Genomic DNA, 20,710 nt, shown 5'->3' with positions numbered 1-20,710 from the left:
AGGCTGCTCTATCAGTGGGATTTTTCAGGCGAGAATACTGGAGTGGGTTGCCATTTCCTTCTCCAGGCGACCTTCCTGACCCAGGATCAAACCTGCGTCTCCTGCATTGACAGGCGAATTCTTTACCACTGAGCCACCGATAGAAATATGCAACACATGGAAACAGCCCAAATGTTCATGAACAAAGCCTGATTGAATAAACTATGGCATATCCCCATAACATAGCAGTACAAAGCAGTAAAAGCAAATAAAGAATATTCCTATATACTACTAGAAAGGGGATGGGATGGGGAGTCTCGCACTGTGGTTCTCAGGGTGTGGTCTCTGGACCACATCATATAGGATCTTGTTAGCAAGCAGATTCTCAGGCCCTACCCAGACCTACCAAATCAGAAACTCTGGGGGTGCAACCCAGTAATCTGTGTTTTAATAAGCCCTCAAGGTAATTCTAATGCTGAAGTTTGAGAATCACTGACATAGCTTGCTTTTATTTATCTAGAAATGGGGAAGGTTATACTTATATTTCAATGTGTATGTTTAAAAAAAATTTTTAAGATAAACTGTAAGACTAGAAGTTGGTTCCTGAGAGGAAAGGCAGGGAATGGACTAGAATGAGAAGGCATAGAAGCCAGACTTCTCTAAGTGTGCATTTCTTTGGAGAGTTGACTTTGAAACCGTGTATTTATTTTACATAATTATAAGACAAAGTTTAAAACAGCCTTCAAAAAATGAAAGCAGATTGAAACAATGAACCTAACTGTAAATCCAGTTTGTAGCTTGACCACACAGAGGAAATGCCAATCAATTAAAAAATATGCTATGGGAAAAATACAGCAAATACATCCTTAACTGTTTTCAGCAATGATATCATATATGATGGTTTCAGTATTGTTATTCCAAAATTGTGTGTATTGTGGGATAAAGGAAATGAATATTCACAGTTGTGTCATTGAGAACTGGAATTGGCAAGACAAAGAAAATACAGATTAAGAATGAGGCTAATTAGAAACACTCTAGTCCTGAATCTGAATTGCAAAAATTAGCATGAACTAAGCATGTGTTTTAGCTTTAGAAACACCATATTTCTAACCCTGTCCACTGAGAAGGCCTAGAAATAATAATTAACGTGGTAGCAAGAGCATCGCTAATGCTCAGATTGTGGTTTTCACATACTGTTTCCTACGTGAAGGAATCCTGGCTCCGTGGAGAACAAGTGTGGGAGGGAAATGTGCAAGAGGGTCTGAAACATCGTGTCACCCCAGAAAGCAAGGCACTACTAGAGGCTGTAGGTCAGGTCACAGATACTCGAGAAAAGGCTCCTGTTGGCCAAAGATGGGATCATTTGAGCATCAGTAAAAAGATAACTAACTAAAAACAACTGAAAGTCATGAAATATGTTTATATTCATGAAATTCACAGTGATGTTAAAAAACCCAAGTCCTTTATAGGAGAGCCGATGCATTATTTTGAAAATTAAGGAAAGGAATCGAGCGTTTATCCTGTCTTTCCCATACAAACCACAAACTGCAGGGTAACTAATCTAAGGCAGTTCCTTTCTTGGAAAAAATCTGGCTAATAAATGAAGAATGGAGAAAGCAATGGCAACCCACTCCAGTACTCTCGCCTGGAAAATCCCATAGATGGAGGAGCCTGGTAGGCTGCAGTCCATGGGGTTGCTATGAGTCGGACACTATTGAGCGACTTCACTTTCACTTTTCCTTTGCATTGGAGAAGGAAATGGCAACCCACTCCAGTGTTCTTGCCTGGAGAATCCCAGGGACAGGGGAGCCTGATGGGCTGCCATCTATGGGGTCACAACTGAAGCGATTTAGCAGCAGCAGCAGCATGAATTAAAAGACCTAAGCAGTAATTACCAGTGATTATTAACATCACAGAAAGAGAGAACCAGCTCCTATGCCTCTCAATTTAAGTACAATCAAGTCTATGATGTACTTGGGCCACATTATGGAACCTAAATCCAGTCAAGCCTCTTCTAAACCACAAGGAGCGTGGAAGACAGGAAAACATAGTAAAGAAAGCCTTAGGGATGTGATCAGCAAAATTGAGACTGCAGGAGACTGCAGGACAAATCATTTGGTTTCTTCAACTTAATTGCAGGGGGGAAGTGAGAGGGGGAACTTGTAGATTAGAAGGGACTTAGATATCAACAATATCAAGTTGCTGTGTGTGGATGTTGTTTGGAATACAGAGCAAGCAGCAAACTATAATTTTAAAAAAGAAAATAAAAAAATAGGAATAGTGATAATGAACCCTCATGGTATTATGCAATTATTTATTTACATTTTATTGATGTAAAGTTGGCTTATAATGTGTATAATTTCTGCTATACAACAAAGTGACTCAATTTTTTACGTATATATTTCTTTCCATATTTGTTTCCATTATGGTTTATCACAGGATATTGAACATAGTCCCCTATGCTATACAGTAGATATATACTACTAAATATATTGTTGTTTATCCATTTTGTATATGTAATAGTTTGCATCTGCTAATCTCAACCTCCCAGTCCTTCCCATGGAATTATTTAAAGATGATAATAGCATTGTAGTGATGTTTCTCTTTTAAAGTCCTCATGTTAAAGATATATACTAAAGTGTTTACAAGTAAGTGAAATGATATTATGTCTAGAATTTGTTGATAAGAGAACCTGGAATCAGTTTGTTGATAAGGGAACCTTAGCAAAAGGCAAGAAGCCCCCATTAGTTAGCTGAACATTTAATGCATTTGAGGCATCGCTGCCATGCTAGATGTACAGATGAGTAGACCTGGATCCTGCTCTCAAATAATTTTCAGCTTCATAGGAGACAGGGGCATTCATTAGTTCAAAAAACATTATGTGCCAGGCTGGCACACTATGGCCCCTCTCCTGCAGGAACTCACAGTATAGAGTGGCAGACAGATGCACAAAAAATGTCATGCTCACTTGGCAAATGCTGTAAGATAGGTTGGCACCGAGTGTTGTGGGGCCCCAAGGTAGGAGCAATTGGCTCAGTCCGAGAACTCAAGTCCCTTGAGAGGAAATAAAGCCTCAGTTCAATGTCAAAAGGTGCCTCGTGGCTGTCCAGTGAAAAAGATGGGAAAGGCAGTGGGCAGAGGAAGCTGCACACATAGGGCTTGAAAGTGTTCCCTTGCACAAACTTCCAGCATGTTCTGACCACATACTATTTAAATTATCTGCTTATATTTCTCTCTCACACTGCAAATGCCCAGAGGACCATGAGCACCTGGGGACAGAAACCCTACTGTCTTCCTCTACCTATTTGCCTTCAGATTCATCTAACATAGCAGATGCTCAATCAGTATTTAATGATCTCAGAACCACAATGAGGTACCATTTCACACCAGTCAGAATGTCTGCTATCCAAAAGTCTACAAGCAATAAATGCTGGAGAGGGTGTGGAGAAAAGGGATCCCTCTTACACTGTTGCTGGGAATGCAAACTAGTACAGCCGCTATGGAGAACAGTGTGGAGAGTCCTTAAAAACTGGAAATAGAAGTGCCATATGACCCAGCAATCCCACTGCTGGGCATATACAACGAGGAAACCAGAATTGAAAGAGACACATGTACCCCAGTGTTCATCGCAGCACTGTTTATAATAGCCAGGACATGGAAGCAACCTAGATGCCCGTCAGCAGATGAATGGATAAGAAAGCTGTGGTACATATACACAATGGAATATTACTCAGCCATTAAAAAGAATGCATTTGAATCAGTTCTAATAAGGTGGGTGAAACCGGAGCCTATTATACAGAGCGAAGTAAGCCAGAAAGAAAAACACCAATACAGTATACTAACACATATATATGGAATTTAGAAAGATGGTAACAATAACCCTGTATGCGAGACAGCAAGAGAGACACAGATGTATACAACGGTGGACTCTGTGGGAGAGGGTGAGGGTGGGATGGTTTGGGAGATTGACACTGAAACATGTATATTATCATATGTGAAATGAATCGCCAGTCCAGGTTTGATGCATGAGACAGGGTGCGCGGGACTGGTGCACTGGGATGACCCAGAGGGATGAGATGGGAGGGAGGTGGGAGGGGGGTTCAGGATGGGGAACACATGTACACCCGCGGCAGGTTCATGTCAATGTATGGCAAAACCAATACAATGTTTTAAAGTAATTAGCCTCAAAAAAAAAAAAAAAAGCATTTAATGATCTCAGATGAGTCCAAGTGCATGTGGATTCTAGGTAAAAATCAAGGTAGTTAAAATGGCATGAATGATTGCCACAGGGACTCAGAAGACAGGCCAAGGTGGTAAGAGAAACAACTTCTAAAACAACACCTTTTAAAGGATGAATGATATGTCTTTTACTTTTCATTGAATGTTGATGTCTCTACTTTTTTTCTTTTTTTAGCCTATTACATCTCTTTTGTTTCCTTGCAGAGTGAAGAGTTCCACATTTATACCCAGTATTGCACAAACTATCCAAGGTACGCCTTGAATGTGTGGGAATACTTTTGCTTACCATCATGTTGCTTGAGGTTGGTCAATGCAGTATATGTGGTCAGTAGGCACTATGTGCCTGGTGCTGTGCTGAATACTGTGAGAAAATTGCAGAAATGCTGAGAACAGATCACAGGGATACCCCGATATTGATCCATTCAGGCCTAGGGACCACTCAGCAGGGCCAGCACAGGGGAAAATTGTGAATGACCTTGAAGGAGGCCAAAAAGATTGTTAGGTGTCCTCCACTGGACTCCTGGAAGTGTTTGGCTAGAAGAACGCTTATCTATTAACCCTTTTGTATGTGTGCTGTGTTTTTAAGAATGTGGGATGCCCTGCTAATGAGTTAATATAATCTATCTGGGGATAAAATAAGTTATATTTTTGCTATCTAAGTTTTAGAAGCTACGCAAGTTTTATGGAGCTCAGAGAAGGGAATGATCATGATAATCTTCCTTACCTGGACCATCAATTCAGGTTCATTTACACCAGAGGTGCTGGCAGGAGGGCTGTTGAAGGAGCAGCCTCAGTGATCATTCAGTAAGGGAATCAGGTCTAAGGCCACGACTCACTCTGCTGGAAATCTTTTTTTCTGCAAAAGACATTTATTGAGCACTTATTAATTCAAGTGCTGCTCTTTATGCTATAAATACAAAATGTGATTGAATTTCATTTTCCCAGCAATCTAGAGATGTTAAGGGATTAAAGAAAAGCAGAAACACAGACAGCGCAGGGCCTGGCCCTGATAAGTCCTCCAGAAGTGCTTGTTCATCACCATCCCTGCCCCATCCCCACTGCATGGGTGAAATCATCGAGCCTCCAGTAGGTTTATTGATTTTACAGGAGTCACACAGCTGACAAGGGAGCGAACCCAGCTGGGATTTAAACCAAGGTTGGTCTGGCTCCAGACGTCATGCGGCTACATCCTTGTAGAATTTCTGAAGCTTTGTGATTCCCTCTGAGCCGTACCTTTCTACTGTCTGCCTGCCCATGACTAGCAGGACTAGTGTTGTTATGTTAGGCATGAACCAGGAAGAGAACTCGGGGAACTTTTATCTACTCTGTAGCCAGTCTTGGTATGGACGTGTCCGTAAGGATAAAGTGGGTGCTGGGGTCCACCTTGAAGAGAAGCCAGCAGGCTGAGCCCCTCCTGCCACTGTGATCAGGAAGAGCAAGTGGGTCATTCCTTCCTGGGGGAGGCCCTAGAAAGCCAGTGTGGGTTAAAGGATGTGAAGCCAGAGGCTCTGGCTTACCAGTGTCAAAATTCCTTCCATTGGAGGGTTTTCACCTCCTCCTCTAAATACTGGTCTGCATATTGTGCTGTGGTGATTTATTTGGTTGGTGGCCAGGCATGTTTTTCCCAGGTTTCTCTGAAAACGAAAAACAAAACCCCACATACAAACTAGTACATTTATCCATCTCCTTATCTGTAGACCCACCCACACTTTACCCACTTTCACTTACACAATGCTCTCTCCTGAAACATGTGTTGCCACGTCTCTGCTAAAGATAATCAGGAAATTGTAGGATGCCCCAACTGAATCCGTGGTCCTTACGCCAAAAGCCAGCATTACACCACACCCTGATGCAGAGACATCACAGAATCAGGCCTCAACTTCTCCATAGACCTTCCTCCTGAGAGAAATGGAAAACGTTTCCAACTCTGAAGAATCAGCAGAGCCCTGGACCCAGTTACCAGGAGCCAGATGCCAGAGTGGTTTGTGTGAAGGATTATGTCTGTGTACATTTCATTATAAACATGTCATATGAAGAAACATCTGAATATTTCATTTTTGAGGTTTATATTAAGAAGATTTTTCTAACTTGGTAATAAGAATGGAGAATGCAAAATGAAAGCAACTTTTATAAACTTGGCTGCTTCAGGGTCAGGGGACAGGCACAGTCATTTGTGCAAGGACATTTTTGAGGGCCTGTCCTTCATGGAGCACAGGTCCACATTCAGCGTACACTGGCAGGAGATAGGAACTAATATCCATTGCCTTCAAGCAGTTCATTTTCTTTTGAGGGCCAGAACTGAACCAAATGCAAGAGCGGAACAGCCGTTAGGAAAGATCAAGTCCATGAATATATGTCAGTGCAGCACCGCCGCAGTCATGTGTAACAGAGGCTAAAGATGCATGAGATAAAGGAGAAGTCAGGACAGTTTCCTGGAGGAAGATTTTTCTATTTTGCATCTGCCTTCAAAAAAGGAAAGAAACATGTTAGCAGGGAGATGCTCCCAGGCCCTATCAGTGAAGTGGGTACATCCGAGTCTTGCCCAGTTGTGTGGTTTTCATGTTCATAGAAAAAGATTTTCTCTCGTCCCCCTCCTAACCATTTGCCCTCTGAGGCCCAAGTTTCCCTCCCCTTCCCCATCCTCACAAACTGTGAGCACCAGGTGTTTCAGCCCATCTGACAACGTGTCTTCCCCTTTTGGACCCGGGCTGGTGATACTAAGTGTCTCCTGCATGCCTTGACAGATGTCCCCCTTCGTAGCAGTCACGCCCCGGTGACTTCCCTGGGAAAAGGCTCCAGCCCTCCCTCTTGTCCCCAGGGAGAGGCCCAGACGCGCTCAGGTCATTGTCCTCAAATCTCCCCCCGTGGCCTCAATATGGAGTTCAGTGTGCTTAGCATCTCCCGCAGGTGTCTTAGCCTTGTGCAAGAACTCAAGACTTCAGAGGGTTAGACAGCCAGTGGGCAGCTGATTCTGACTCTAAAGAGCCTTAGAAAAGTCCCTGGGTTACATGATAAAGAATCACTTTGAAATCTTCACTTGAAGGGAAAAATAAATCCATTTGAACAGATATTTCTCCAAGCAGTCAGACACAAAAGGGATTCTGATCGCTTCGTCAGGAGACCACCGTCCATGTCACTTCCTTCCAAGGAGTTTATTTTGTTGTTTGGCTCCTATTTTCTGAACTAATTCTGAAAACTTAGTAAGATTTGGGGAGAAAGGGGCTGAAATTACTTCCACCTGCTTCTAACTTATGAGACCATGAGATTTTAATTTACGTGTGTGTGTGTGTATGTGATCTCACAAGACCACCAGTTTACTTCATGTATAAGCTGGGAACATTGTTTCAGCCATCTCTCTAGAATGTTTGGGGGCCATACTTCTTGGAGTGGAGAGGAATCCTGAGCCATTTTTCTAATACACTCTGTAAAGTGCAACCCCTGAGGACCAAAGTTAACCAGCTGTTTCAAAAACTGAATTTAGAATGAGGGGATACCTGGAGGTGGACAGAAAGGTCTGTTCAGAGATTCTCAAAGGGAAGTTCCCTGGGGGACGAGGTCTCCAAACGCCTGGACGTAACATCACACACTTTGTGCACGTACACAAACACAACCAGCGAAGTAGGTGACAGATGTCTGGCGTGGGGCTGGGTCTGCTGGAAAGAAGCCACTCTTTCTTAGTATAATGGTGACTGCTCCTTGCAATGTAACTTGTGAAAACTGAATGCAGATGTGAAGCTGAGCAGTGAACAGAGATGCTCATGTGTGTGTGCTCAGGCGCTCCACCATGTCCAACTCTTTGCAACCCCATGGACTGTAGCCCACCAGGCTCTTCTGCCCATGGAATTTGCTAGGCAAGAATACTGGAGTGAGTTGCCATTTCCAATTCTAGGGAATTTTCCTGACCCAGGGATCAGACCCACGCCTTTTGCATCTCCTGTATTGGCAGGCAGATTCTTTAAATTGGGGTACCATCCAATTTAAATCCCCTGTGACAAGCCCTGTGTCCTGATAGAGGCTTCATCTCCTTCAAGGACAGAGCTGGCAGCATAGATGTCACGTGTCCATGTCTCACCGCCCTCTTATAGTGTCTTTTTCTAATTCACTCAGAGGTGAATCGGGACCAGATTCACCCAATTCAACCAGAGGGACACCTTTTCCCCACCTGCCCAGAGGCATTCTAGTCTACCTATTGCTCTGTTACTGCCTTATCTGCTTTAAGGCCTTGATACTTACTCTGGCATTTAAAGGGCTTGCCTGGTGGCTCAGATGGTAAAAAATCTGCCTGCAATGCAGGAGACCTGGGTTCGATCCCTGGGTTGGGAAGATCTCCTGGAGGAGGGCATGGCAACCCCCACCAGTATTCTTGCCTGGAGAATTCCATGGACAGATGGGCTACAGTCTATGGGTTCGCCAAGTAGGACACGACTGTATGACTAACATTTTCACTTTCACTGGCATTGAAAACTTGAATATCTATGTCAAGAGTTACAATTTTGATTTTAAAATATCCTTGCAGATCCGTGGCCGTGCTAACAGAGTGTATGAGGAACAAGATGCTGGCCAAATTCTTCAGGGAACGGCAGGAAACTTTGAAACACTCACTGCCTCTGGGGTCCTATCTCTTGAAGCCAGTTCAGCGGATTCTCAAGTATCATCTCCTTTTGCATGTAAGTTTCTGCCTGCACTGAAAGGACTTTCTAGAGGCTAGGGGTTTTATGTGTATATATTAAGTTTAGGAGAAAAAGAAATCAGATGTGGACATGTGGAAACGTTTTCCACACTCATACTTTACAACTGACTAATCTGCTTTGAGGAATTAGAGATATTTATATTGTAGGCCTGCAGCCTCATTGACAACAGCCAAGTAGAAAGATTCATTTTAGCTCTGATGGTGAAAGGGCTTACAAGTCCTTCACTCCGGGCAGTGACAGTTTCAGGCAAGGAGCTGTCTTCTTAATGAACAACAGATTTTGTGTGTATGTTTTATTTTACTTCCATGAGCCCGGATTCGGTAGGCAGTTGGGAGTAAGAGCTGTTTGTCACAGATTGGCTTTCGTAGGAGCAAAGAGAAAGGGCTGAAAGGAGAGAAGACAGATGAGCAGTGTGATAAACGTCTTTGAGCTGGGCTTCACCTCACTTTGGGTTCTGTTCCCTTTATATCATTTCCCATTATTTGTACAAAATTTAAGGAGGCTTTAGAAACAAAAGTAGACATAGCTCTCATACATTCTCATTTCTTATCCTCTAAGGAAGCTGATAAAAATGGAAAATAGTATTCTCAAAGTAATTTCATTCTGTAAGGAGGGTGAATTGCCTTGGCAACTTGACAAAGACAGGATAGCCAAGTGGTTAGGTTAGGAGCAGGGCTGTGGTCAAGAGACTACCTAGATTCCAGTCCTGTACATTTCCCACATTCATGGTGCCTCACAGGCAGTCAGTACAGATAAACTGTTATTTTTATTCTATTACTTTGATTTATTTTTTTAATTGGAGTATAACTGCTCTACAGTGGGGCTTCCCTGATGGTTCAGACAGTAAAGAATCTGCCTGCAGGACAGGAGACCCAGGTTTGATCCCTGGGTTGGGAAGATCCCCTGGAGAAGAGAATGGCTACCCACTCCCATATTCTTGTTGCCTGGAGACTCCCACGGACAGAGGAGCCTGGTGGGCTGCAATGTTATGTTAGTTTCTGCTGTAAAACAGAGTGAACCAGCTACATGTATACATGCATCCCCTTCCCTCTTGAGCCTTCCTCCTACCCCCTGCTTTATTATTTTTAATGCTGCATTAAAAATCTTTTCTTAAAAAGATTTAAATCTAGAGTTCCTATCTCTGTCAACATGCCTGCAGTATACATGTATCTCTTTTTAAATGATTCCAGGCTTCTAACTTGGTTAAGCATTCCAAGGTTCCTCAGTTCACACGCATTTAAAACTTAAAGCACTCTATGGTCCATTTTTACCAGAAATTTCTCGGCTTTGTCTGTTAGCCTGTGTGGCCCATCTTGGGAGAATCTTGTGTCCTATGAAACCACATTGTGGATATTACTTTAGTTGTTCCATTGGCTTTAATGACCCTTAAGTTTAGTGGGATTAATTTACTAAATCGGTGCCAAATAATTCTTTAAAAAATACTGGCTTTCCCACGATAGATCTTTTCTGGACTCTGCTAATATGGTATAGACCGTAGCCTGCAAGGCTTCCCTGTCCATGGAATTCTGCAGGCAAGAAGACTGGAGTGGACTGCCATTCCCTTCTCCAGGGGATCTTCCCGACCTAGGGATTGAACCCGGGTCTCCTACATCACAGGCAGATTCTTTACCATCTGAGCCACCAGGGAAGCCCATCTGAATCTAGTGTGTCCCAGTAATATCTACTTAATGGCTTTCTAGACAGTAAGTCAATCAAAAGAAAAGTCTCAGATCTCTGTTACTTAAATAAGACTCCACTCAAGATTCTTACAAAGAGTTAACTGCTAGGAAGAACAGCCCTTACCCTCTAAATTAAAAGCTGGGATATTAGTACATGCTGCTATAACAAAATGCCGTAACCTGGGTGACTTGGACAACAAGCATTTATTTCTCATAGTTTTGAGGCTGGAAGTCAAAAATCAGAGGGCAAGCACGGCTGAGTTCTCATTTGCAGACTGCCTTCTCCTCTTCATTTCCTCGCATGATAAAAAGAGGCAAGACTGCTCTCCGGGGTCTCTTTTATGAGAGCACTAACCCCGTTTATGATGGCACCACTCTCACGGCCTCTTGTTTGGTCACTAAATCCTGTTTAATTCTCGGGTCTGCAGCACGCCAGGCTCCCCTGTCCTCCACTGTCTCCCGGAGTTTGCTCAAATTCATGTCCATTGGATCAGTGATGCCATCCAACCATCTCATCCTCTGCCACCCCTTTCTCCTTTTGCTTCAGTCTTTCCCAGCATCAGGGTCTTTTCCAATGAGTCGACTCTTCGCATGAGGTGGCCGAAGTATTAGAGCTTCAGCATCAGTCCTTCCAATGAATATACAGTTGATTTCCTTTAGAATTGACTGGTTTAATCTCTTTGCTGTCCAAGGGGACTCTTAAGAGTCTCCTCCAGCACCACATCTCAAAAGCATCAATCCTTTGGTGCTCAGCCTTCTTTATGGTCCAACTCTCACATCTGTACACGGCTACTGGAAAAACCATAGCTTTGACTAGACAGACCTTTGTCAGCAAAGGGGTGTCTCTGCTTTTTACTACATTGTCTAGGTTTGTCATAGCTTTCCTTCCAAGAAGCACGCGTCTTTTAATTTCATGGCTGTAGTCACTGTTTGCCTGGCCTAGTTACCTCCAAAAGCCCCCATCCTAATCCCAGCACATTAGAGGAAAGGATTTCAACATACTAATTTGTGGAAGATACAACCACTCAGTCTGTAACAGCTGAGAGTGAAGAAAAAAGAGAGGAACAGTGATTAGATGAATTTAAAACTAACTTCTGGTTTCCTGGAGTATTTTTGCTTTCATACTTGCTTTAGAGTGTTCCTTCTGTGTCATTCACATCACTTCAAAGTTGTGTAGTCACCCGTGACGATCCCCACAGGGATACACTCTGTACTTCTGAGTCTGTTTATGATCAACAGGAGTGACTCTCAGGCTAAAAGAAGAAATGATTATTTTTTAAAGTTTGCTCTTGATCTTACCTGGGAGTTATTCGTGATATGGTTTCATAGGGCCTTTCTAACAACTGAGTCTGAGTGTAGCAAGAAGATGTAAATTCCTTGCCCGTTTCTAGCTGGATGGAAAGTTTGAGGATTCAGTAAAAGTGAACAAAGTGACTATAAAACAATGGAATTTTCATCAATTATACCATAAGATTCAACCTGCACCCTTGAGCTTAACATGTGTGCATGATAAGTATCATATAATTGATCATAATATCTTCTTGCTGTTTTAGGTATTTATTGGAATTTAGATACCTACAAGGTATTGCTGCTCTTTTAACAAGATACAGCTTCAATTAAAAAAGCATTTATTTACCACCTAGCTCTCTGGTGGGCACTGTTGAGAAGATAAAGGATTAAAAGAACTATGCAATAGTCCCTATCCTTAGACTCACAGAAGTTTAGGGACATGTGTCTTGTGTACTTGAAAGAACTGGAATAGAACCCTGTCCCTTTCTCATCTGCCTGGGACTGTGGAACTCCAGTGCCCTGCTAAGGGCTGGTGTTACATTCTTCTGAGCATCAGAGAGTGAGTACTTGAACTATAAGCTCTTTCTCAACACTCGGAAGGAGTGTCTTTAGTGAATTTCATCTGGGCTTTAAAGCCTTGACTACAAGAACATACACTTTCTACACAGGTATTTTTTTAAACATAATATCCACTATTTTCTCTTTCTTTTTTAGTTTGTTATGTACTAAGACCTGTGTGTGATGTTTTGCTTCCTCTGGGAGAAAAAAAAAAAAATCAGTATATTTTCTGTATTTTAAGAGTGAGAACTATATACATTGGCAACCAGGAATTTCAGAAATCTCCAACTGTAATATCAACTCTCCTCTCTCCTACAATCACCCTGATGTCTCTGTGAGACTTAATGGTACACTTGTCTCATCATCCTTGTCAAATTCCTCCTTGTAATGGTATACTTGTCTCATCATCCTTGTCAAATTCCTCCTTGTAAAATTCTAATCAACTTCTATCTTTCCTAACTCCATTTTTATTCATTTTTATCATTTCTTTGCAGGTTTTTCTGGTAGTTATCTCAAGATCTTAAGGAAAGATAGTAGTGTATAAATAAATAAGCAAAAATAAAATGAGAAACTCATCATAGAAGTATGATTTGTTTCAGTGAATATATGAAAAAAAAAAAAAGAAAATAATGAGGGTGGTTTTTGTTGTTTGTTTTTGTTTTAGGAAATAGAAAATCACCTTGACAAGGACACAGAGGGCTACGATGTGGTGCTTGATGCCATAGACACAATGCAGAGAGTAGCCTGGCACATCAACGACATGAAGCGGAAGCATGAACATGCAGTCCGCCTGCAGGTGAGGCTCAGGGCGGCAGTGTCTGGTGAGACCGTGGGCCTGTTGCTTGTTACCGTTTCCCAGATCAGATCCTAAGTCTGCTCAGTTATCACAGGTCACTCAGAGTCTTCATCATAGATCTTGCTGAGAAAAGATCAGGACAAAAAAAAAAAAAGAAAAAATTAGGACATCAGTAATACTGATCATCGTTGAATGTAGTTATTATGGCTCAGGGAACTCAAACTGGGGCTCTGTGACAACCTAGAGGGGTGGGATGGGGTGGGAGGTGGGATGGGGTGGGAGGTAGGGGGGAGATTCAAGAGGGAGGGGACATACGTACACCTAATTCATGTTGATGGATGGCAGAAACCAACATAATATTGCAAAGTTGTTTTCCTTCAATTAAAAATAAATCAATCCCTGAGTCAGGAAGATCCCCTGGAGAATGGAATGGCAACCCACTCCAGTATTCTTTCTTGGAGAATTCCATGGACAGTGGAGCCTGACAGGCTACATACAGTCCATGCGGTTGCAAAGAGTCAGATGCAATTGAGTGTCCAAACTGTGTAAAAGGGTTTTAAGCCTCTATTCCTCTGTCACTAGTTCACACAAAGTCATGAGATGGTGAACATGTGGTGATGGGGCAGGGGACTCAGGAAGGAGGACTAAGTCCAGAACCAGGTCCGTAGCAGCTTTCCTAGGAAGGGGACATCACCACTGCATTTTAAATCCCTCACTTTTAAAATAAGACAAATTTGATAATGTCCCTTCCATCGTCACCATATTTAGCTCTAAATTCCTGGGAACTTTGGATAGATGCTAAGTCAGTGACCATGTCCTAGGCACCTTAGAAGATGCACTATTTAAAAACTGAAGGTCATGTGTGCTCAGAGACTAGGCCGAGGCTCTTGGTTGTCCCCGGAGTAAAAGAAAAGCCCAGTGTGACTCCATGCTATGCAGAGCGCCTGCATTCAGCTTGGGAGGGGAGAAAACCATGTCCTTTGGCCCATACATTCAAACAGAGCTCTAGGTTTCATCCACATGCAGCCAGAGGGTGGTAATTGACTGTCAAAAATCAAAGGAAGAGGACATTCTAATCTTCCAGGCCATATCTGCTTTGTGTAAGCAATAATAAAGGTTTTAATGCTTCATCATTGAAGTGTTCTGTGGACATAATGTCAGACATACTGTCAGCTAGATATTCAGAAATGGCTCAATGACTTTTTTCATAGCTTAGGAGTCTATCTGGCAGTCTGAAGACACCACTAAATCAGTCTCTGGCTCTGAATCACCTCCATTTGTACCTTCAACTTAAGAATTGTAGAGTGGTTTTGTGGGCTGCTTAATTCAGTGCTGTTTTTGAATATTTTCATTTTTCCAAAAATAACAAAATCCATTTTCTTTAAAAAGTTAATATGGACATACAATGTATCTCAAAGAAACATCAAAGTCAGGTTATCCATATCTATTTATCAAGTTCCATTAAAAATGCAATGGGGGACTTCCCTGGTGGTCCAGTGGTTAAGAATCTGCCTTCCAATGCAGGGGACACAAGTTCGATCCCTGACCAGGGAACTAAGATCCCATATGCCAAGGGGCAACTAAGCCCACCCAGGGGAACTACTGAACCCATGAGCCACAACTAAGACCCAATGCAGCCAAAAAGCAAAAACAAACAAAAACCATACTGGTGAAGAAATGTTCATTTCCTTTCCCCCAGTGAATGGGATTAATGTCAGAAAATTTCTGAGAAGATGTATCTCGTGTTATCTTCTACCAGTTTTCATTATGGGTTACTTGTATGTGGTGTGAATTCAATTTCTGGAAGAAGGTTTTTAGGTCAGTAGCTCTGAAGTTTTTGTCCAAAAGATAAGGGATGAGTATGTCTTGGGAAGGATGGTGAGAAGACCATACACCAGCAGCCTCTGTACCTGGCTTTTGAAAGACAACCCCTCTGCCATAGTAGAAGGATTATTGCCAAATGGGAAGAAGTAACCAGCAACTTGTCAAATAGCACCTTGGTTCAGTTCTATTAACCCTTAAGTGACACCAGCCCTAAATGTAGCTTTATGTCGTGGACATCAGACACCACTCAGGACCCTGAGACCCTGCCACGGGTATTTGGACCCCATTCTTGAGGCTCAGTGGGCTTCCCAGGTGGTGCTAGTGGTAAAGAGCCCACCTCCCAAAGCAGGAAACAGAAGAGGTGGGTTCGATCTCTGGGTCTGGAAGATTTCCTAGAGGAGGAAATGGCAACCCACTCCAGTATTCTTGCCTGGAGAATCCTATGGACAGAGGAACCTGGCAGGCTACCATCTATAGGGTCATAGAGAGTCAGACACGATTGAAGCACCTCAGCACGCATGCACCCATCAAGGCTCAACAAACCGGCCCCTGTGTCCTCCCCGCCTTGCCCTCCCACCTCCTGTTTAATCACAGGAAACGTTCACTCTTTCAGGAGATACAGAGTCTGCTCACCAACTGGAAGGGGCCAGACCTGACCAGCTACGGGGAGCTGGTGCTCGAAGGAACCTTCCGCCTCCAGCGGGCCAAGAATGAGCGGACGCTCTTCCTCTTTGACAAGCTGCTGCTCATCACCAAGAAGAGAGACGACACGTTTACATACAAAGCCCACATCCTGGTAGGTCTGAGTGGGTATCCCGGGTGGGGACTGGGGGAGCTGGTTCCGCTCCCTTGCGAGCCTGCCTCGCCCTCTCTGCTCGCCCCTCCAGTGCGGCAACCTCATGCTGGTGGAAGTGATCCCAAAGGAGCCTCTGAGTTTCAGCGTCTTCCACTACAAGAACCCCAAGCTGCAGCACACGGTTCAGGTACCGGCATCCCCTTGCCTCCCTGTGAGGCTCACCCTCGTGCATGATGAGCATCACCTGCCTGACGGCCTTTCCACGGCTTTCTGGCCACCCTGCCTGTGTCCCATCTGGTCAGAGGTCCTAGGAGTGGCCGTGTCTTGTGAGAGCTAGGGTGCCCTGACTGTCCACCTCTCCTCCTGGTAGGCGAAGTCGCAGCAAGACAAACGCCTGTGGGTTCTGCACCTGAAGAGGCTGATCCTGGAGAATCATGCGGCGAAGATTCCAGCTAAGGTAAGACCATGAGGGCAACGAGCAATAAAATGGAAAGGAATTCAGATCTCAGGAAGACAGCCTGATGGGAATAAATGTGCACTTTCAAAATGAAGATTGTTGAAAGAGAAGCTACATAAGGAACAACTGCACCAGCCATTCATACTGAAAAGATTCATATACAGAGAGACTCTTCGGAGAGTTTTTGGTTTGTTAATGTTGTTGTTGTTTGAAAGAAGAAAAATAAGGGAAAGATTGTACAAAAAATTTATAGAGAGCGAGTAGAAAATAAAGGGATTTATGAGAATTATTCAATGGTGTGCTAAGTACCTAGGGTAAATAAAGCTGGCTTAGGTTCTGTGGGAAGCGAGACCCAGACTTGGCCATGAAGGAATCTGCAGACAAGGGAGCTAGTCATATAAATGATGAACTGTTTGCTAAATATGCTGAATGAATAGAGAAATAAACCAAGTATTGTGGATGAGTAAAGTATTCAAGTTTGTGGTCGAGTGAGGAGAGGAAAGAAAATGCCTTTTACCTCAGTATTGGCGGATGAGGAATATTTTTATTAAGTGGGGAAAAGAACAAGGGAAACCAAACTAAGAGAACAGCAGAAACAAAAAAACAGAGGTGTGAAAAGAGGCCTTTGTTAAACAGCACACAGATTGTGCTTGAATGGAAGTCCGCAGATTGAATGGTCAAGTTCTCAGGAGGTGGAGTAGGAGATAAGATTAGGAAAGTGGAAAGCAGTCAGCTGAACTTTGAAGGCTTTGAACACACACACACTGAGGAACCTGGATTATTGTAGGGGGAAACTCCTGAAGGTTTTGGAGGGAGGGGATGGTCTGTTTTGTGTTCTGAGAGTGTCACTTTGGGGGCAGTGTGACAGATAAGCTGGTGGAGCATCACTGGCAGCAGGAAAAGAATTGGCAGGTCTCCATGGTGGGCTAGAAAGGAGAAGAGGGGCACAGCCAGGGAGCATAAGAGGAGGAGGAGAGGCAGTGTAGAAGAGGAGAGGGAGAAGTAAGTCAAGGATGAGTCAGGTGTTGGGCCAAGAGGATGGTGTCATAAGTTCCAAGACAAGCTGCCAGGGAGACGAACCAGTTGGATGGGCCCAAGAGGGAGGCCTGGCCCATGTGCAGGGGCAGTTCAGCTGCAGGAAAGACGCAGGTCTCTCCACCCAGGCAGTCACCAAAGCCCGGAGATTTGATAAGAGGGCCCATGCAAATGCAAAACAGGAAGACAGACCCTTGGGAATCCAGCATCTAAGTGCTCGGCAAGGGGTGGGGGATTTGGAGAAGAACCAAAGATAGAGGGGCCAAGTGAGGCAGTAAGAAAACCGAAGGAGAAAGGTGTGGTAAGAAAAGAAGGAAAGAACCTCTCTGAGAAAGAGTGGAGTAACCATCTCAAAGGCCGCAGAGATGACAACAGATTCAAACAGAAAAGCAGGTATTAGGTTTGGCAGCTAAGAGATAAGGGAGAGAAAGAGCAGCGGGTCGAAGAGAAATAAGGAACAGACCAGGTGTGGCCTTCTTTTTTTAAACAAAGTTCAGAAGGGCCAAACAGTGGTAGTTTGAGGAGAGGTAAGATCAAAGGAAGACACTTTGCCCTCATGAAGAATGTCGTGGGCACGTGGGCTGAGGGGATGAGGAAAGGAAATGGGAGACAGGAAAGATAAGAGGTGGGGCACTCCTTGGAATGTGACTCTGGGGAGATGGTAGGATAGGGACAACCTTAATCCAGAATTTGGGGAGGGGGTGTGTACTGTAAATACAGTCTAATAAAAACATTAGATTGTGAATATAATGATGGGAACTCAAAACTTATTGTTTACTAAAAAAATATGCGAGAACTGCTAATGCACACCTCCATATATAAAAACATGGGTTTTTCAAGCTTTTAAAAGCTAGAAGTAATTCCACTGGTCTTAGGAACCAAAAGTTGATGCAACTCTATGTAAAATTTAACAAATCCATTCACCTTCGTTATACTAATTACACTTTTTATGTTAACTTTACCAGCAGGTGTAGGGGTTAGTCTTGTCAAGAGTCAGAAACATCTTCCCTGAGCTGGGGGAAGAAGAAAAATAAGAGAGGATAAACTTTGAGGTGGACTTGAGAGAGCTTAAAGGGTTTGCCTTCACTAAAGTTGCTGGTAACAGCATCCGCCGGGTGAGTAAAGCAAAGATGGGGCTAGGTGTCCAAGGGCAAGTAGAGAGCTTCAGAGCACGGGCTGAAGAACATGGACTAGGGACTTCCCTGGTGGTCCAGGGGCTAAGACTCTCTGCTCCCAGTGCTGAGGGCCTGGGTTCGACCCCTGATCAGGGAAATAGATCCCACATGTGGCAATTAAGAGTTCCCATGCCACAACTAAAGATCTTGCATTCAACAGCAGAGATCAGAGATACCACGTGCCACAGCTAAGATCTAGTGCAACCAAATAAATAAATGTTAAAAAAAAAAAACACCATGGACTAGAAAGTCAGTGGGGATGACTACAGTCATCTGTGAAAGGAATCTGGACCCCACTGAGGCTGACCACCACGAACCAATGTGATGACTCAGCAACTTTGAAACTAGTGTGAGGAGCCCAGGCACGCATAGGTTACCCAAGGCTGGGGACCAGCAGAGCAGTGAGGGGAAAGGTTAACAGGGAAGGCACAGTGCTAACCAGCATCCAGCCTGCAGTGATTGAACATAATTCCCAGGCTGAGTGGAGCGTGAAACCAGCCAGGAGAACAGGTGCATGTTGAAGGATAAGTCAGAGAACTGGTTCAGCAAGAGTCCGGGTGGAGAGATGGAAATACAGAGATCTATCATTGAAGGAGGGACTTTTGGAGTCCTGCCTGCAAGGGAGGGCACTTCTGGGTTATGATAAGGCTCTGGGGGCGGCTGTGATTATGCATTGCTTGCTGTTCTGGAGTGGAGGGAAAGGATGTCCTAAAGGATACGGAGATCCACACGCAGGGGGAAGGGGTCTCTGCTGGGGCGGGGAGGAGGCAAGTAGAGCAGTAAATGGGATGATACTCATGAGAGCAGAACTGGGTGGAAAATGACATGATCTGAGATTTCTGAGAAAGAAAGTCTGTTTGCTCTTTGCATACTTTTTGAAAAGTCTGTGAAGCTTGTCCTCAGGGTCTGTCAGCAGCGCTTCTGTGCCCAGAAAATGAATGTGTATGGGTGTGGGCTTTGACTGAGGTGTGAGTCTCAGCTCATCAGGGCGTTCCAAGGGGTCAGGTAACTCATGCAGAGAGGTGAATGCATTTTCTTCATACTTAGTCATTTGTTCGCTGGCCTTGTCTCTTGGAATGCCCTTCTGAGCAAATGGCAGGTGCCATTGATAAGCCCCACCTGTTGTTCTCCTGTCCCTGGGAAAATGAAAACCGCCAAAGGGGTTCTGAAAGGCAGTTATTGGCCATTACAAAATGAAGCTAGCTTACAGAACTTCCTCTTTCTCCCACACTAGGGGGTGTGTATTCCAGGCAGTTTTCCCTTTGTATTTTATAAGGATTAATAGAGTCACAGTAGAACTGTACTTTTTTGTCCCTGATCCTTTTAGGATGTAAATGATCTATTTTTTCAGCTACAAATGCTTGAGCGTGCTGAGAAATATGCTTATTTCTTCAAAATGCCTTCTGCGAAAGGTCGTGTTCTCCCCATTCTAGAGAAATAAAAACAGAGGCTCAGAGATGGAAAGTAAACTGACCTCATTTATGCAACTAGTATATGAATGAGTCCAGATTCAAACCTAGTTCTGCCTCGCCCCAAAGATGGTCTTAACTACATTGTTCCCAGGGAAAATGAAAGCACTCTTATTTACTATATTATATCCACTATAAGGTTATGATAATTTTCTATCTTATTTAAACAGGATTATTACTAATCTGAATTTTTCACTATTTCTTAAATTATTTTCTTAAAGCTTTCAAAATATATTTACTCTTATTAAATAAAATGCATAATGGGAAAAATATCAAAAAATGTATCATTGTTCTACTATTTAACAGCTTAAGAAGTTAGGTTCCTCCTAAAGAGTCAACACAACTAAACAGCAAAGAACAAAACTTCCTTCTGGTCCTTTAATTCCATGATGGTCCTTGACTGGCCCCTAGTGGAAAATGTGGGAATAGTACTTTTTGATATTAACTGTCAAGGCAAGAAATAAAAATACTGAGTTCTTAAACTCAAGCTTATAAATATCAAGAAACTTCCTGGAAGTTAGCCATATGGTCCATCTGTATACGTGGTATACACTAACTTTTGTCCAGATTAATTGGGAATAAGGTGCAGGTAGAAACTGTTGGATTTTCTTTATACACATGGTTCTGCAAATGCCCTTCACAGAAATTGAGCTAACATTTGTGTCTAAAATTAACTTGACTAGTAACCTCAAACTCTGAATGTATGATAAAAAATATCAGTG

At 43.3% G+C, this 20,710-nt stretch overlaps 1 protein-coding gene across 2 annotated transcripts in view; it reads left to right on the top strand.

Moving 5' to 3' along the window:
- PLEKHG1 (pleckstrin homology and RhoGEF domain containing G1) overlaps positions 1 to 20,710 on the top strand; it is a 239,557-nt gene that overhangs the window by 193,394 nt on the left and 25,453 nt on the right. For both annotated transcript variants that reach the window (XM_070461602.1, XM_020895883.2), the window contains 6 exons: positions 4,423 to 4,469; positions 8,735 to 8,885; positions 13,101 to 13,232; positions 15,670 to 15,852; positions 15,944 to 16,039; positions 16,223 to 16,309. In XM_070461602.1, coding sequence (XP_070317703.1) covers positions 4,423 to 4,469; positions 8,735 to 8,885; positions 13,101 to 13,232; positions 15,670 to 15,852; positions 15,944 to 16,039; positions 16,223 to 16,309 — 696 coding nt within the window. The remainder of the gene's footprint in view (positions 1 to 4,422; positions 4,470 to 8,734; positions 8,886 to 13,100; positions 13,233 to 15,669; positions 15,853 to 15,943; positions 16,040 to 16,222; positions 16,310 to 20,710) is intronic.

This window comes from Odocoileus virginianus, chromosome 34, assembly GCF_023699985.2.
Source record: "Odocoileus virginianus isolate 20LAN1187 ecotype Illinois chromosome 34, Ovbor_1.2, whole genome shotgun sequence".
Classification (NCBI taxonomy): Eukaryota; Metazoa; Chordata; class Mammalia; order Artiodactyla; family Cervidae; genus Odocoileus; species Odocoileus virginianus.
This window is presented reverse-complemented; position numbering and strand designations above follow the sequence as displayed.